Source organism: Saccostrea echinata, unplaced genomic scaffold, assembly GCF_033153115.1.
Source record: "Saccostrea echinata isolate AGI-Se365-2 ecotype Australia unplaced genomic scaffold, CSIRO_AGI_Sech_v1 ptg000016l, whole genome shotgun sequence".
Classification (NCBI taxonomy): domain Eukaryota; kingdom Metazoa; phylum Mollusca; class Bivalvia; order Ostreida; family Ostreidae; genus Saccostrea; species Saccostrea echinata.
In genome coordinates this window covers 14,937,051-14,956,773 of record NW_026889765.1, presented here as the reverse complement: position 1 = coordinate 14,956,773, position 19,723 = coordinate 14,937,051, and the positions used below count along the sequence as shown (strand labels likewise).

At 34.8% G+C, this 19,723-nt stretch overlaps 1 protein-coding gene across 1 annotated transcript; it reads right to left on the bottom strand.

Moving 5' to 3' along the window:
- Positions 1 to 6,087: 6,087 nt before the first annotated feature.
- Positions 6,088 to 16,591, bottom strand: LOC133188170 (neuronal acetylcholine receptor subunit beta-3-like). Its single transcript, XM_061323551.1, has 7 exons — positions 16,550 to 16,591; positions 14,245 to 14,378; positions 12,892 to 12,936; positions 12,627 to 12,736; positions 11,635 to 12,149; positions 11,088 to 11,301; positions 6,088 to 6,280 (listed from the first exon to the last, which is right to left on the bottom strand). Exons 2-7 carry the CDS (start codon positions 14,350 to 14,352, stop codon positions 6,088 to 6,090), a joined length of 1,185 nt encoding a protein of 394 aa, XP_061179535.1. The 5' UTR covers positions 14,353 to 14,378; positions 16,550 to 16,591.
- Positions 16,592 to 19,723: the final 3,132 nt, after the last annotated feature.

The following is a 19,723-nucleotide window of genomic DNA, read 5'->3' as shown; positions in this document are numbered from 1 at the left end:
GCATTGAGCGGCATTTGTCCAACACAGAGTTTCTGGTGAGGTCAGCGGCATTGAGCGGCATTTGTCCAAGACAGAGCTTCTGGTAAAGTCAGTGGCATTGAGCGGCATTTGTCCAACACAGAGTTTTGATAACTTCAGCGGCATTGAGCGGCATTTGTCCAACACAGAGCTTCTGGTGAGGTCAGCAGTATTGAGTGGCATTTGTTCCACACAGAGCTTCTGGTAACTTCAGCGGCATTGAGCGGCATTTGTCCAAGACAGAGTTTCTGGTGAAGTCTGTGGCATTGAGCGGCATTTGTCCAAGACAGAGCCTCTGGTAAAGTCAGCGGCATTGAGTGGCATTTGTCCAACACAGTGCCTCTGGTAAAGTCAGCAGCATTGAACGGCATTTGTCCGTCCAAGACAGAGCTTCTGGTCACTTCAGCGGCATTGAGCGGCATTTGTCCAAGACAGAGCTTCTGGTGAAGTCAGCGGCATTGAGCGGCATTTGTCCAGGACAGAGTTTCTGGTGAGGTCAGCAGCATTGAGCGGCATTTGTCCAACACAGTGCCTCTGGTAAAGTCAGCAGCATTGAGCAGCACTTGTCCAACACAGTGCCTCTGGTAAAGTCCAACACAGAACTAGCAGCAGTCTTCATCTAATAAGCATATACGGAATAAGCAGCATTCATCAAGTAGAGATCTTATACTGAATAAGCAGCATTCTTCATGTAGTGACCATAAACAGAATGAGGAAGTTTTTCATGTAATTAGCATATACAGAATAAGCAGCATTCTTCATGTAGTGACCTTATACGGAATAAGTAGCATTGTCCATGTAGTGACCTTATACGGAATAAGCAGCATTCTTCAGGTTGTGACCTTATACAAAATAGGCAGCATTCTTCATGTAGTGACCTTATACCGAATAAGCAGCATTCTTCATGTAGTGACCTTATACGAAATAGGCAGCATTCTTCATGTAGTGACCTTATAGGAATAAGCAGCATTCTTCATGTAGTGACCTTTTATGGAATAAGCAGCATTCTTCATGTAGTGACCTTATATGGAATGAGCTGCATTCTTCATGTAGTGACCTTATACAGAATAAGCAGCATTCTTCATGTAGTGACCTTATATGGAAGGGGCATTCTTTCTTGTGGTTTAACTTGTATTGAATGGGGGACATTAATTAGTCCTTAGACGCTAAGTTAGACATCTATTTTGTGATAATTTTGAAACAAATCTCATTGTAAAGCTTTTTCTAATGTACCTCAATTTATGGACTCTTTACATATTTTCTAATTTTAAAATTAAAGATCAAAGATATATTTTTGCTACTTATGCATGGGATGCCCTTAAGTTAATAGTCATAACCAAGCAATATCAATGATTACATTTCTTAGAAAATTAGAATATTGAAGCCAGATGATTAACAGTATGTGCCTAATCATTTTAGGGTTTTAAACACTTGCTAAGATTTTGGGACAGAATCACACATTGGTGATAAGTATGTATCTGACTGCCATTACTGTAATGCTTAATTAGCATGCTTCTTGGGTGATAACCGGACAGGATTATGCTATTTAGTGAAGTCAATTTAATCAATATTATTGTATTATCTATGTACTAATGAAAATATGATCAAAAGAAAGGGAAAAAACATAAATGCTAATTAATGATCAAATCCTTGCCATTTAAGAAAAACAAATATCTTTACAGTGCCTTTCATAGATAGAATGGTAAACCTTATCTTAATTATAAGTAATTCTATCAGTAGAAAAAGAATCAATTGTATTTCAGATTCTTCTGTCCTTGGTCTAAACAAAACATTATTTATGCACACATTAATTTTTCAGGCCTTCTGTGACTCTTTTTAAGGCAAAAGAATTTTCATTGTACAAAAGTGAATAAAACATTTTTTTTGAGAAAAGTTCAACTTTTCATATAACTTATTTAAACTTTGCAACTAACTTTAGCAGAAGTACCATGTTGGACTTAACTAGACGCTGTGTGTTGGACAATGCCGCTCAATGCCGCTGACTTCACCAGAAGCTCTGTGTTGGACAAATGCCGCTCAATGCCGCTGACTTCACCAGAAACTCTGCCTTGGACAAATGCCGCTCAATGCTGCTGACTTTACCAGAAGCTCTGTCTTGGACAAATGCCGCTCAATGCCGCTGACTTTAACAGAGGCACTGTCTTGGACAAATGCCGCTCAATGCCGCTGACTTTACCAGAAGCTCTGTCTTGGAGAAATGCCGCTCAATGCCGCTGAAGTGACCAGAAGCTCTGTCTTGGACAAATGCCGTTCAATGCCGCTGACTTTACCAGAAGCTCTGTCTTGGACAAATGCCGCTCAATGCCGCTGACTTTAACAGAGGCACTGTGTTGGACAAATGCCGCTCAATGCCGCTGACTTTACCAGAAGCTCTGTCTTGGAGAAATGCCGCACAATGCCGCTGACGTGACCAGAAGCTCTGTCTTGGACAAATGCCGCTCAATGCTGCTGACTTTAACAGAGGCACTGTCTTGGACAAATGCAACTCACTGCCACTGACTTTACCAAAAACTTTGTCTTGGACAAATGCCGCTTAATGCCGCTGACTTTACTAGAGGCACTGTCTTGGACAAATGCCGCTCAATGCCGCTGACTTAACCAGAAGCTCTGTGTTGGACAAATGCCGCTCAATGCCGCTGACTTCATCAGAAGCTCTGTCTTGGACAAATGCCGCTTAATGCCGCTGACTTTACTAGAGGCACTGTCTTGGACAAATGCCGCTCAATGCCGCTGACTTTACCAGAAGCTCTGTTTTAGACAAATACCGCTCAATGCCCCTGACTTTACCAGAAGCTCTATCTTGGACAAAGACCAAACACCTACCCATTTCTTTTGATTTTCGTGACTTCTTACATGAAGTATGAACCTAAACGGTATTTTATGGATTTAATACTTATAATATTCTTAAGATATTCAACTTTATTTCTAACTGTAACTTGGCGATCTTTCAAAATCAATTGCTCAACTAAGGACACATCTCTTTCCCAGCTTACTTTCACTGGGCACCAGAAAAAACATCATTTTTAACCATTTCCCTTCCTTCACTTAAACAATCAATCCAATTAATGACTGAACTTCTGGCAAGTCTTTTTTCTCCATAAATCTTGTACAAATTATTATAGGCTACTGCGAAGGAATTTCCAAGATATACGTTAAACTTTAAAGCCTTTCGTTGCTCGAGTACGACTGTGTCAGCCATTTTTTGTCACAAGTCATCTACATATTGACGTCTTTTTCACATTGTGACGTCACAAACATGCAACAAAACATTACGTAACATCTGCTATTTATAGAACATGATTATGACTATATCATACTACCCATAGTCCTCTGCGTCTCCGCACACAGATTTGGTTTGGTACAAACGAACTCTGGCGGAAGTTTGATGACTATATGTGTGCCAAATTTCATTCTGATCTGAAGAGTGGTTTTGTAAATATAGAGATAGTTCGCGAACTTTTTGATCACCCCTCGTACGTTATGCTTGTGCCTGATGACCTTTCTTTTTTTCTTATCAAGGAATTTTTACTTGATAGTCCCCCCCCCCCCAACTGAAAATAATTGGTTGTGCCCCCCAACCCACCACCCCCTTGAAATTGCTTACTACGGGCCTACTCATTATATATTCCTACTATTCAACTTAGAATCATTAGACTCATAGTGATCGACACTCTATACAAATATATCTAGACATAATGCTCTCTCAGACATTCGTTTTTGGAAGTGAGTGCCGGGATGGGGGAAGCCGGAAAAATAAATCACAACCAAACTGAAACAATTTTGACAAGCCAGAAAAAGGAAATTATCCAAAGGCGAAAGGGAGGGGCAGGGGGTTAAGATGATTACATGATGTAGGTTCCAAATTTTTTTCGTCAAAACGGAAGAATTTTACTATACATGTACATGTAGTACAAAATAGTGGAGGGGGAGGCAACCACCCTTTCGATGAACATTGTTTATACTAAATTAACAATGAGACATTATATGTCCAAAGCACCCACCACCACCACCGATGCTGCGTGCATGTCTCTGTGAGTTAAATGAAATAACCTTTAATTTCCTGGAAGTATTTCCTATTGGATATAGTCTTTCTATGTTTATTCTTTTGTAAGTAAATTAAACTTTTTTTTCGAGGACGGCACAATTCAACATGTTATGACTGACCGATGTCTAGAACTATCAGAAGATGGCCAGACCGTCTCCATGGAGAAATGCCTGGGAACAGATCGACAGTTATGGATCTGGGACCGAAAACCCCCGAAAGGTCCCAAACGGAGTTCTTATCATTGACTTTTACATACCAGCAGAACGCAGGCCTGAATTTAAAGTATTGGCGTTTCTGCGGAGTTAGACTCTTGTACAGTTGAATATTTACATCCACTGAATATTTCCTTCTTTATTTCTAAAGAAAACCATTGCCGTTTATCAGTTCATGAACAACACTTGGCATATCACCTGTACAGATTTCTTGATCAGTGGCTATTCCATCAATTAAACGTACAATGACGTACATATCAATAATACAATAATTAATCTTTTTACTCCTACTTTAAATGATTATTTAATATACAGATATAAATATAAACAATAAAATGTCTTTCTTTGGTTGTTAGTACGGGAATTAACGTCACAGCTATTGCAGAAAAAATTTACATAACCCGCTTACGCATGTTATGCATTTTTTTCTGCAACAGCTGCGACATTCCTGTACTAACAACGGAAGAAAGCATTTTATTGTTTAACACAGAACTGTTTATTTTCTAATGAGAATCAGATATTGCGCTTACTATGGCATGTCAAACGTTGCAATATTCGATCTTTTCCAGTTGTATTGTATAATTTTCTATGTATTTCCTATAATTTTCCATTTGCATTGTACAATTTTCCATTTGCATTCTGTAATTTTTCATTTGTATTCTATAATTTTTCATTTGTTTTGGATATTCTTTTCATTTGTATTGTAATTTTTTTTTAAATGTATTCTATAATTTTCCATTTCTATTCCATAATTTTCCATTTCTATTCTATAATTTTCCATTTCTACTCTATAATTTTTCATTTGTATTCTACAGATTCCATCTGTATTGGATAAAGTTCCATTTGTATAATTTTACAAATACAACTGGAAAAGTATACAATACAAATAAGAAATTATACAATACAAATAAAAATTATACAATACAAATTAAAAAAATATACAATACAAATAGAAAATTTAACAACACAAATGGAGAATTATTAAATACATTCAAACAAAAATTTTACAATGCAAATGAAAAATTATAGAATATTGAAAATTTTACAATGCAAATGAAAAATTATAGAATATTGAAAATTTTACAATGCAAATGAAAAATTTTAGAATACAAATTGAATAATATACAATACAAATGGAAAATTATACAATACAAATGGAAAAGATCGAATATTGCAATGTTTGACATGCCAAAGCTTACAATTACATGTACAACATAAAATTGAGAAGAAAAGCAATATTTTTAAAACTCTCTTCTAACTAAAATAGATTTGATAACATCATCATTGTAGTACAATAATTGTATTATTATTATTTCGTTTTGGAAATTTTACTTGGCTTCGATGAATGAATTTTAAATGCGAGATGGTGAGTTGTGTTGTATTTGTATATAGCAAGGATGCTAAACTTTGTGAACGCTCATCATTTCCAGTTGAAATTCGTTTCATCAATATCATATGGCATTTGTTGATGATTGTTCGATTTAAAACGTTCACAAACCTCGGATGTGTAACATGACATATTTTATAGACTTTTCTTGCCTTAATAACAATTCAATTTTTTGTTTATTCATTGCCGTTTAAAAAATCATAATCGTATAATGTGTCCACGAATCTCATTAAAAAACATCATCGTCGACATTGGAGCCAAGAAAGAGGACAATCAGCCCTTTAACATCATTGGACCATGCACATTATTGAAAGTAATAGCAGAATAAATGATGCGAAATAAAATGTGTTGTAATTTGTTCTTATGTTAGATTCAATGAGAGTGATGGTTGTTTTGATTTAACTTTATGCCTGCTCCACCATTTGGGGATTAGGCCACCAACAAGATTTCTCCAACCCTCCCAATCCTGGGGTTTCTTCTTTAGTTCTCTCAAAGTAAACTCTAGTTGTTTTCTTTCTGTTTCCAATTCTGATTCCAGGAAAGTTCATACTTTGTGACGTTGGTTGAGGGTCTATGGAGCTGGGTTCTCCAACGCCTCTGCAAGATTTCAGATTCTACAATTAGCAGATTTGTTTTTCAAGAAGTGGTGTTCGAACAGCGTATTTTGAGTATTTTTTAATTCATACTACTACATAAGTACTAGTATATGATGGATTGGTTGTATGTTGTTTTACGGCCCATTCGAGGATTTTTCACTCATATACGGGAAGAGTTTCAAATTTACAGCTACGAGTCAGTGCCATTGAGCAGTGAGGGTTCTTTATTGTGCCAATGCCTGCCGTGACACGGGGCCTCTGCTTTTTAAGGTCTCATCCAAAAAACCTGTGACTTTCACTTTTATTGCCGGGCGCTAGTGGAAGGAGCGGAGGACACCTCCTATGTTTTTGTCTTAGGTTTGACGCGGCGAGAATCGAACCTGGACCTCCCGATCACGAAGCGAACGCCCTACCACTAGGCAATCGTGACCGGTTAACTAGTATTTGATGGTCTCTACTTCTATCAGCGGCTCTTCTTCAATTTTGTAATTACTTCAACATTTGCAATATTGGTTCTATGACTTTTTTTTATGTGAAGTCAAATTTGAGTAGCGAGTTCTGGTGGTTTGTTTGCTTTACTCCGATATCCTGCATTTGCTGTTTTTAATGATATTCAGCAGTATTCCCTGCCCCTGGGGCCTGAGGGGTGGGGCTAAAACTATCAAAATTAATGTTACTTTTTAAAATCTTTTTTCTTTACTGACTTTAAAAACTCAAACTGTTGCCATGGCATAATTGTAATAAGCATTGAGCTCTCTATCGAAATTGTGAAATTCATGGCCCCAGGGTCAGGAGTTCTGCTGGTGTTAGGTCGGGATCATATAGTAAAAGTGCTCTATTTCTTTAAAAACCTTCTTCTTTGCCCCTATGTATTAAGCAAACAAACGAAATGAATAGTTATGATAACCAAGGGCGCCTCTGCCAAATTTGTGAATTTCCTGGCCCCTGGATCAGGGGTTCTGTTAAAGCGGGGCTCTATTGATTATTTTGCAAAAATGCATTACTACTTTAAAATCTTCTCTGTTCCTGGGTATCAAACAAACAAACTTAATGCATAGTTATTATGAACAAGGACGCCTCTTACAAATTTGTGAATTTTCATGGCCCCTGGGCTTCTGGAGGCTGTGTTGAATCTTTAGTGAAAAATGCATTATTTCTTTGAATATCGTCTTCTCTGCTCCTGAGCATGTAGAAAGTAAATAGAATACAAAGTTGTAATAATATAAGCAAGGGTATTTTTACAGGATATTTGAAATTCTGGATCAATTGGTCAAGTGTTCTGGTGCTAGGCAGGACTCGATTAATTTATATTCTACTCAGAGAAGTTATTCCTCTTTGCTTTTCGCCTTTTTTTTAAAGAGCCATTCTCCATAATGACTTGAACTTTTATATAGGAGCTGTGGCACGCATAGTCTCAGAATTTCTCCAAACTCTCTATGATAAAAGTCTCTGATACTGTAAACTCAAATCAGGCAAAAATTGGTTGCTACGTGTCATGGTAACGCTAGCAACATGTCCTAAAGTTTGAAAAATGGCACTTTTCAACATGTTCAGAGTCCCATAGTTAGCGTTTGCAGCAAAGCAAACAAGTGGCAATGACTGTTTCTGAAAGTTGAAGACCTGTTGTCTTAAATGCATGATAAACATGTTTGGTAAATCAACTATCATATACGTTACTATGGAAACAAAGTATTTAAAAGTAATACTTTTGTTCATTTAATTTTATAAAGCCATACACTTAAGAATAAAAACAAATATAGGTTGAAATGCTAGCAAATAATAGACAAAAGATCCTTGTAACATATACCAAGGACGAAATGTGATATTTCTTATAGGTTGGCAACGGTTGCCATGGTTTTAATACCACGAAGGGAGTTTAAATTCACTCTCTTAGTGTTTTAATCTTATCCTACCTTTTTAAAAAGCATATTTCTATGTACCTGATGATCAATTTTTAAAGGCGTAGGTATGACCCTAATTTTCACGTTTCAAAAAATTCAAATTAAATTCTTTAAATAGAGCGTTGCTATGGAAATTAGCCTTAAAATATGCATAAAAATCTGAAAAATATTCTGTTTCCTTGGATACGTACCCTTGTACGTAGATTCCCAAAACTTTTATGATTGTTATTTATGAACAACTAACCTGACTTTAAATTTTGACTACCACACAATCTCTAACTGGATGCAAAAAGCTGGTACATAAGGTTTAATATTGATATAAAGTTAACAAAATCGACAATTTTCCCTTCTTGGTAACCATAGCAACACAGTGTTGTTTGTTTGTTTGTATGTTGTTTAACGTCCCTCTCGAGAATTTTTCACTCATATGGAGACGCCATCACTTGCCGGTGGAGAGCTGCAAATTTTGTCCTATACTCGGCACTTACGGCCATTGAGCAGTGAGGGATCTTTTTCGTGCCAGCACCTACTGCGACACGGGACCTCGATTTATACGGTCTCATCCGAAGGACCGGTCTCCACGTCCCACAGTGGGATTCGAACCCGCGACGGAAGGATCAACTCCTTACTCCGCGACTCTAGAGCAGACGCTCTAACCACTGCGCCAGCGGGCGACTGCAACAGTGTTGTAGTTTTAATCAAACTTTATCAATATACGATATTCAACTTTAGTTCTACCAGAGTCCGGGGCCAGAAAACTTAGATGAGCTTACTATTCATCTCAGTCTCACTTTTCCACTTTATATTCCTTTTATAAAAGTGAGACTGAGATCAAAAGTGAGCTCATCTCAGGTTTATGGCCCCGGAGCCAGATAAGTACTATTCAAGATGAGTCAAATAATATGTTTCTTGATTAAAAGGTAAGTAAGTTCCTAAGGCAGCAAAAAATATCGCTTTAAACAACTGATACGTTGTTTACATGGTTACACTGCAAAGTAACAATTAATCCCAATTTTTCTTATGTTGTCGGTGTTGCAAGGTTGTGCCAGTCATGAATGTTATTGTTTTTCCTCAAGGTAGTAGCATTAACCCAATCTTAGCAACATATTTTGCATGGTTACACTGTGTTACCATGGCAACCATGAAAGTTATTTTTAGAATAGTATTGCCAATACCTAATTACTTGAGGTCAAATATTTTTTGGTTGTTGATTGAGTTTGATCATGTAACAAATATCATTAATGAATATTGAGCGGGTTTTTTTCAGCATCTAAAATGTATTCCAAATGTACCCATGGTTACCACTTACTTAGAGATATATTCTAAATAGTTTCTTTGAGGCGTAAGTGGCAACAAGGTGTCGTGTTTGTGAGAGAATGGTTTGTTTGTTTTTCTTAGCCTTTATTAAGGCTTAAGAAAGATTCAAAGTAGCTGAAAATCTCAATTTTTTCAACTTTTCTGGTTGTTGCCATGGCAACCAAGACACATAGCAACGAAATTTTATTTGATATATGTTTCTGGTGTCAATTTGTAATAATGGGCAAAGTTTCATCAAAATCGGTGACCATGCGTGGCAAAGAAGTTTAAGTGAATACAGAGAATCGCTATATTTTAAAATAACTAATCACTGTAAATAATGTAATTGAAAGGTCTATTGAATAAGAGAATTATGCAAGATTTTAATCAAGATAATACATATATTAGTTGTTTCATAGTTGTAATGGTCAGGTAGACTTGTAAATGATAGATAAATAAAAATCAGACAAAAATATCTATCTTCAAGTTTGTACATTGATTGTTCTTCAAAGAACAAGAGGGGCCAATGTGACGTGGAATGAGATTGTTTACTAACAGTGCTAAACGCACTATTGTTTTGTTTAGTCTGCATAGTGATAGTAACAAATGGAGGCAAATTAATTATATTGTCTTCCTGACATATTTTTTATTTTAATTATCAATAAAAATCACCATTATGATTAGTACTTTAAAGTAGTCATAATGCAATTTTCATTGATAAATAGAAAATATGTCAGGAAGACAATATTATTTATTTGTTACTGGGTACTTATCATGTTGTTGATCCATCTTGCTTTTGGGCAACAAAGCTTCATCTATCAGTTTATTTTGGTTTTTATACACGTCTATGGATCCTTTACAGTGTTGTATTATATTCAGGTGACCGTTATAAGAGCCCTTGGGCCTCTAGTTTCACTTTTCTCTTGCTAGCTTACGATCGAGAATAGCTGATAACTGTTTTCATTTTAGGCTTGGTTTGTTTGTATTTATAGCTGATAACTGTTTTCATTTTAGGCTTGGTTTGTTTGTATTTATAGCTGATAACTGTTTTCATTTTAGGCTTGGTTTGTTTGTATTTAACGTCCCTTCGAGAATTTTTCACTCGTACTGAGACGCCATCGCTTGCTAATAAAGGGCTGCAAATTTAGACCTGCAGTTGGCACTTACAGCCATTGAGCGGTGAGGGATCTTTTTGTGCCAGCACCTACTGCGACACGGGACCTCGGTTTATATGGTCCCACCCGAAGGATCGGTCTCCACGTCCCGCAGTTCATTTTAAATCAGCTTAATAATCAGTGAAATCTTTATGCAATATTCATGCACTTCAATTATTTTGGAAGAAATCTAGTTTATTTCAGTTTTTTAATAACAAATAAATATATAGATGTAGAAAAATGGATTTACATGTAATATATTATCGAAAAGAAATATTCTAAATTTGCTTTCTGAGCCCACGAATAGGGTTGGTTGTCTCTAGCTCTAACAATGGGTTCACTTTTAACATTACGAAACATACTAGTAACCAAAACAGCATATCTTGCTAACTATTCCCAAGTTGAACCAATGAGTGTTGTGAAGCTATTCTTAGTGTTTCTGTCATTTTATAACTACCTATTAAATATAACTAAAAACGCAGACAGAGTGCAGATGAAGGAAATTACAAAACAGAGCACATTTATAATTCTTGGCAAAATAAGCTGTGCATTAAGCCTCTTCGCAGATTTAGCAAAACAGAGTCCGCCATCTTTTTCTCTAAAGAAATTCACGGCAATGGAGTTGACAACCATAACAGCACTGCTGATCATCAGTAATATATAGTACATTCCTGGAAAATAAACGTACAGAATTTCTAAATGTATACAGAAGAAAGTCCAAGGACTAAAAATATTCGGAATGTAAAGAAATCAAGATATTATCAGAGAAATATACATAGTGTAAGTTCCTTTAATAGTACTGAAATGAAATGTGTGTATATCTAATTTAAACACATTCACAATAAACTCGATTTTTTTTTTAGTAAATTGAGTACATTGTATTAATAAAATTTTATATTTCTCATTATTAGAAACACAATGCGGAATTTCAATGTTAATTAGCGCTATATTAGTTGTCGGCTGTTCTCAAAAGTTAGTTAAAGTTCACTGTAGCTTTTTCTTACCAATTTTTGGAACATTGTTGGAATCTTCGGGCAACATATCAGACAAATAAGTCAAAAATACAACGTAAGACAGAAAAATGGTAGTCCCGCACATAATCTTCTCTCCATTGTCATTGGGTAAAAAGAAAGCCACCAATAGGAGAATAGATAATATAAGAGATGGTCCAAACATAGTAAACACGTAATAAAGGGGTTTTCTCTTCAATATAAACTTAAATGAAGCAATTTGGGTTTGGGGATAAAAGTAATTGATTGTGTCTGCACTGGATATTTCCCACACAGGTGATTGTGTGTATAGACGGAGACTCAGACGAACGTCCTCCATATAAACTTCTGAAGGTGTATACTTGTTGAATTGGATTAAAGCTGTGCAAACTTGACTGTCAAATGGGAACTCCTGAGTATCGATATTTGCTGCGAGTTCAATGTCACCCGTATGTTTGGCAGTAACTAATCCATCGCTGGTCACTTCCATTAGGTCCTCTGTAAAACCTTTGGACAGAAACTGTCCTAGTCTGAAAGAACAATGCCATCGATATGAACAGTAAAAATCTTCAGTCTAAAACGTATTATGGTAAATTTTAAATTGATTAAAAACTTGACAATGTTATCACGATCCAGTAATATGGATCTATAATATGGATAAAGATGTTTTTAAACTTGTTTCCGAATCCAGTTTGATCTTTATTGTATGTCTGTACTTAACGTTTGTAATTTTCAAATGAAATATGGTTTAAACTAATATGGAACTAAGCATTTCAATAGGCACCAAACTCATTTGATGGTCCAATGACAGTAAGAGTTACCAGCAACAAGAGGGCTTAATGTCTTAGTGCGTAACAATTTTACTAGAGAGCACTTATAATGTACATATATGTACATGTACCACCTTCAACTTCTCAATTCTTCTTTCTTAGGAAATTACAGTATAGCGTATACATGTCTGAGCTTAAGTATAATTAAACATTTTTTAATCAGTTTTATGTGCGTACTTGTTTAAAACAAGCGGTCTTGGACTCCAAATCTGCGACCCTCCGAAAACAAGGCGTGATATATTTCCGTGACGTCGTGGATTCCAAGTTAGAAATTCGTCTTTCCAAGTCTGTTAAAACAAGAAAATACTAGGAAAATTTAACACCGAAATTTCTTTTTAAATGTTATGAAAACTAAACATTCTACAATGTATTTTGGTTTGCATATGTGATTAAATCTGAATTAGTTAACTTGGCAGTTAACTATTAATGTGTTGGTACTTACACAGCCGATAACGACAGTCATTAGTGTTTTGGACTCTTTTTCAATCTAGAAAGAAAATCATATTGAAGAAATATTAAAAAAAAAAAATAGCTTTTTAAAAATTTTAAAAACTTCCCTGTTGAATAAAAACCATGGGACACAATGCTCATCTGAACAACCTAAAACCTGTTCTTCTTCAGAATTTTTTCTTATATTTTTATGCCCCTGTAATAAAAGATTCGGGGGCATGTAGTTTTGATCTATTCGCCCGTTTGTCTGTTAATCTGTTTGTCATATTGTGAACAAAGTCTAGCCCAAAAGGGCCATGACATAAGGATCCAATCGACATGATGGTGCTTAGTATCAATATAACTAATGCAATTGTGCTGTTCTGGAAAAGGTTTTTATATAAAGATATTTTTTCATAGCATATTTGAAATTTTATCCCCAACTTTTGCCTCACCCGAACCCCGGTTGTATACCTTGAGCATGCTTGACTCCAAACAGCTTTCTGATATTTGTATTTCAATCATTTACGTGATTTAGCGTGGCCCTGCTATTCGTGAAAGATTTTTTAAAATAACATATTCCCATGTAGACTTTCAATTTCTCTTCTAGCCTTACCCTAGGCCCAGAAGGCATATTTTGAACAAAAATATGAATTTGCACTACATTGGGGTTTTGCATATAAATACGAGAAACCGTGGTCTGTCAGTTTTCAGAGGGAGATTTTAGCAGATTTTTCCTACATTTTTAAAATATACTTTGAGCCCTTCCCCAGCTCCAGGGTATACCATAATTTGAACAAATTTGAATCTATACTACATCAGAATGTTTGCATTTTAAATAATTATAGTCATGCTCTTGAAATATTTTTTCTCAAATATCCTCACACATATTATATCCCATTTTAAGAGTTTAAACAAATGTTGTATCCAAACCCTAGACGCTGGAGCCATGATTTGAATGAATTTGAATCTCCACTCAGTAAGGAGGCCTTCATTAAAAGTTTTGTCCTTTCTTCTCAAGCCTTTATTATATGTTTTGTCAAATGGCTCTTGAAAAAAAGATTTGTAAATGACCTCATCCTATTACAATTTCTTAATTATCTCGTTTTGGAAAAGGCGAATCCCATCATTTGAACAAAGTTGAATCTCCGTCGCTTTCCAGTCCACTGCAGTAATACCAAACAGGCACAGGACACCTTACTGGAAAAATCGAAAATGTCAATTGATGTGCTCAACAGTAAGAGGGAACAATGGACGACGAACAAATTTTGCTCAGAAATGTTCAATTGAGCCTTTTACTCAGGTGAGCAAAAAGTGTTGAAAATGTTTCAAAATAAACACTTTTTCATATGATTGCATAACGTACCACTCCCCTAACAACGGCTACTTCCCACGTGACGTTGACGTGTACAGCGTCAGATGAGTTCAGTAGAGGTCGAACTCCGGGGTGGTAGGTCGCTAAGAGAGAATTCATCAACGTCACGGCGTAGGAACCACTGCCTATATGGAGTTATAATACGTAGATATTAATTAAGTCGTTCAGAAAGGAAGATTCCTCAGTGCATTGGAATCCATATACATTTTATTTCAATATTTACGTTCACGGGATCTGATTGTCTTCGGAGTTTGTTCAACTACGAGATCATGGATGATAAAAAGGTGTGTCAATGGGTTTTAAATATTCTTAAAGAGGGATTCTTCTCATAAGAACACTTATTTCTTATATTTAAAAATCAATGAAATTTTCACTGAATCAAGAAGACAATATCACTAAGTGATGGCATCATTTAGATTAAATTTGACAGTTTTATATTAAAGGCAAGGTCAGGTCAAGGTCAGTACCTTTTCCCTGGACATTAAGAATAAAAAATTACTTTTGCCAATCATGCGATGCCTACCTCTATTTCAATAAATTAAATGTTTTTCTTTTTGCATAAAGAAATATTACCATATAGGGTCAATAAGATGATATTACCAAATTGACATAAATAATTTAACTAAAATAGATATTGGCTAATCCGAATTTTCTCTATTTTTCTTAAAATTCTAAGATATTTTAGTTACTTTTATATGCTTCCTATATTTAAATTTTTCTTATTTTCACTTATGGTAAAGTTGTCACATAAAGATACAAAATGATACAAAAAAAAAGTTTTGACCGTTTACTAAGAGAGAGAAAACATTTTTTACGGATTTTTGGCTCAAATCTGAACTTAGATTTGAAGCTTTTAAATGTTAACATAATTTTAGTTTGATTGGAAAATCATATTTATTTGATATATTTTAAAACTTTTGTCCCTTATTATTAATTTAACTTACATTTAAAAATTTTCTCCAAGTCTTTGATTGTGTAAAAATGATAACTAAATTCATTGTTCTATAATTATTTTGAGAGGCAGAAAAGAAGATATTTTCATACACCGCCATTCCGCCAAAAATATAGTCCCTGCTAGATTTCAAACTCAGTTTATCAAATTCTATTTAAAGTTGTACAATTGTGATGAGGAAAGAAAATTATGATCTTTTTAATCTCTTACATCTAAATGTATAAAACATATAAGCAAATATACTTTGAACATTTCATCTAGTCAGAAACCAGACAAGAATCCCTCCTTCAATCCTTCAATCGATTGGTGGTAAAGAAGCACGAAAACGATTTTGGAACCTCTCTATCCCCTGATTGGTAGGTGTTGGCAAGATAAACATTGAAAGGAACCCTAACTGCTATGGTCTAAAACAACTTAAATGTACCACCCCTTCCTTCGCCCCAACTACTATGCTTCAGGAGTCTTTGTGTGATAGGGTTTCAAAATATGCACCGATTCTAATGCAAAACAAATTTTTCTATATTGGTGCTTCTCTTAATTACATTTATGAAACACTTGGTAGCAAGAATAAATACTTCATATTTTTCATCAAGGACACTTTTTTTTCTTTCTTTGTCTGTCTGTCTGTTCGTATATATGGTAGAAAACGCATGGCTGATCATTTAATCGAGGTTGCTTTTTACGTTTTGGAATAGTCTTCTATTCCTTCGTTGCCGTTACAGAAAATCATTAGGTAATTGAAAACATATTGGAAATCTTACTCTTGACTAAGTCTCAAATTTACTTTTTAATTAATGTTTGCACATGACATTGTTGGAATGAAAAAATGCCAATTTAGACAATGAAACTGTATGATAAATAATTAGTCAACCTTGTTTGGTTTTTCGTACAGAAATGTCGCACTGTTCAGCAACAAAGATATTTCAAATGGTCCCTAGTAATGTATAGGTCTGTTTCCTTCACACCAGCCTCAAATTCGGTAGCAAGTTTATAACTCAGTATTGTCCTTCACTAATTTACAATTCTCAGTCGTTAAATAATGAGTATATGACTAATTATAAACAAATAAAAGACGGCCATGTACATTTTCTACCAAAAACAGAGTTTTAATATATTATATCTCTGTTTAAAAATAACTATATAAATGATGTGTTAAAAAATATAATTATATTTAACTTACCCATTACAATTATGGAATACTGTTATTAAGAATTTTAAATATAATTGGAAGTCAAAGTTTTCCTCATGACAGTATTCTTTATAAGGTTTTTCGTAGTAATAAATCAGGTCATTAATTTACAAAAAAAAATAAAGCAAACTGTAAACTATGAAGTTGTATCGTACCTTTAACAGAATTTGAAATCTCCAATAAAAGGCACACTTTAAAAAGGACCCTCATCCACGAACTCATCATCGTCCGATGGAGAGAATTAAGACATCTTTGGAACTTTAATTTGAAAACAGCCACGCAATTGCACACGTGAGATTGTTCAATGGTTACGAAACGAGGAATCCATTAAATAAAATCAATTCTCAATGATTTGTCAGTTTCATCCTTCTCATTGTGTGGTCATTATTTTTAAGTAGAAAGAAAAACACAGTTTGTCTCTGTGCAAATCGGTAACTCCCTGAGTGCTTAAGAAAATCAATATTTCATTACATAAGTTAATTTTGGGGTCAAATTGTGGATTTTTTTTTTCAAATACAGAAATTGACTTCTTGTACCTTTTAGGAGCAAATATCTCAAGTGAATTACACTGAAAGACGTGTTTGCCATCTGTATTTTTTTAGCTCTGTAAACTTTCCCCCTTTTCATTTTATCGTCTTTTCCTGCCAAAGACAATTAAGATGCAATAATAAGAAGCTTTGGCGATGGTTATTCTTTTGTTTCTTTAATTAATGTAGGGGCGGTTTACCTTTAAAAATTTCATTTAATGAAGGGACGCTTTACCTTGTAGTGGAACATTTGTAAAAATCTTTTGAAATTGGAAAGATCCTCTAAAATCTCTTCTAAACAAACAAATAGGCCAGAAAATACAAACCATATGCATCAATTATAGTATCTTTATTACATCTAAGTCATTTGATTTATGGTTGCCGTGCTGGGAACTAAAACTTTTCTGTAACGAATGAAAAAGGTGAACATAATGAACAGTAACCGATCTCAAAAAATCTACAAACAATACAAATCTATGACAATACAAAACAATACAAATCTATGACAATACAAAACAATACAAATCTATGAACTAGCATAAAACACGGACCCTCGGTGCCAAAGGTGCCTCGGGGGAGTAATCACCCCCTGTTGACCAGTCACACCCGCCGTGAGTCCTATGTATTGATCAGGTAGACGGAACATTCCGTAGTCAAATTTAGTATTAAAAACAAAGGCCTAACAATTGGTAAGAAACACGTCAGACAAAATACGACTCAATGACAGATTATATTCGTTAACAAGGTCATTACAGCGACCATATAATTGGTGAAGTGCTGATTTTAAACGAGGTTGTTGAAATCCCTGCAACATCAACTTATATATCAGTAGCCTGCCTTAAAAATTGATCGGAGCATGCTCTTGAGTATCGTATAAGTTCGGAGACGTAAACACCATATGCGGGTGACAGCGGTATATTATTACATAAATAAGGAAAGTTGATGATGGAAAAGCTGAAGTCATTTCGTTTGTTATAAAATTTAGTTGTTAGTTGGCCCTTATTGTCTATAGTCAGTAAAACATCCAAATATGAAACAGATGTGGCAGATCCTATGGTATCTTTTATTTCAAGTTCACTGTGATATATATATCGAGTCGACATATGAATGGAGGTAACTATTGTTAATTGATTAAATGTCGTCGATATATCTGAGTGTCGAGTTGAAGGCCACAGTGGTTTCTTCTCATCTAGAATATTTTTTTATATAATTCTGCTTTATAGGAATATACGTAAAAAGCAAGTTAGCTTATAAAAGAAAACAGTTAGAGCCCATCGAAATTCTAGCAGTTTGTTGGAAGACTGTCTCCAAACACTACGTATATACTGGCAATTACTAATTATTAGGAACTCCAACATTCTTTTAATTTCAAATTCAGAGTTCTTTTGTGTAGAATCAGAGTGGTTTTTAACTAAGACAACGTAAAAAGAGATACGAACATTTCCGAGTTCCATTTTTATTGAAGAAGCAGTTGTATGTGATATCAAAAGGCCTAGTTTTTAATTTAGTTGTATAAAGTGTAGAAAAGTTTTAAGTTTTGATTTTATTGACTTAAGAAAAATTTGATGCATAATTTTAAAATTTCTAAAAGTTCTTTGGAATTTTTGAGAATCCACAACTGAGTTACACCACTTCTAGAGTGTGCTGTAGCACAGAAGTTTCTCCTTTACAGCGGTTAATATTTTTGTAAGGAGTAAAGCTATTTGCTTTGTAGAGCATTTACTGGACGTACATGTACCCGCAATGTATCTTTGTTTGTAAGGATTTTTATGAAATTTAGAAATCCAGTATTGGTAGGGAAGATCGAGCTCACCTTAGTTGACTGGAATGTTAAAAGTATAAACCACTGAAATGTGACTCTGAAAATTTCATCCTTAGAAAGTGAACTGTGAGTAGAGATAGATTTCTGATATGAGAAAAAGATCCAGTTGATTTAAATCTAATTGAAAATTTATCAACAAATATATGGGGAGGGGAAGTTTACGTATCCAGACATTCTGAACGTAGAAAGAGGCATAACTCTGTTATACATTCTCTTTATTGTATAGGATAAATGTCTCGGGGAAACAATTCATGATATTTTAATGTTATTGAAATCAATAGAATTCTCTTGAGAAATTAGTCAAATACTTTCACATGAAACGCATTATCAAAATCAAAACAAAAGAAAAGAAAACAAAATAAACACATAAACAAAAACCAAACAAACATAAAAAACTAAACACCCCCCCCCCCCAAAAAAAACACACAAAAAAAACAAAACAAAACAAAAACAAAGACAAAAATTAAGGGGAAAAAACGTAAACATAAAAAAAAACAAAAGAAACAAAACAAAATCATACAAAACAATAACAAAACAAAACAATACAAAACAACAACCAAAAATAAAATAAAAATTAAAATGAAATTAAAAAATTAAAAAAAAAAAAAAAAAAGCTCCGTATGGCAGCTCATGGCGAAGGTTAATATTTCTCAAATACAACTTGAGTCAAACTCCAAGCCCAAGGTCAAGATATCAAAATGCTGGTACTACGCCCCCCCCCCCCCCCCCCGGTTCCTACGGCCATGAATAAGATCTTGTCATAAGGAAAGCAAATGCCGTGAAATATGAAAGCCGTAGCATCAACCATTCAAAAGTTATGACCAAGGTAAAAGTTTTTCTAAACTGAGTAGGTCAAACGTCAAGACTAAGGTGTCACAATTGTTGATAGTCATACCCAAAGAAGGTTCTCGTCACAAGATATATACATGTGAAATACAAAAGCCCTAGCTCCAACTATTCAAAACTTATGCCCAAGGTTA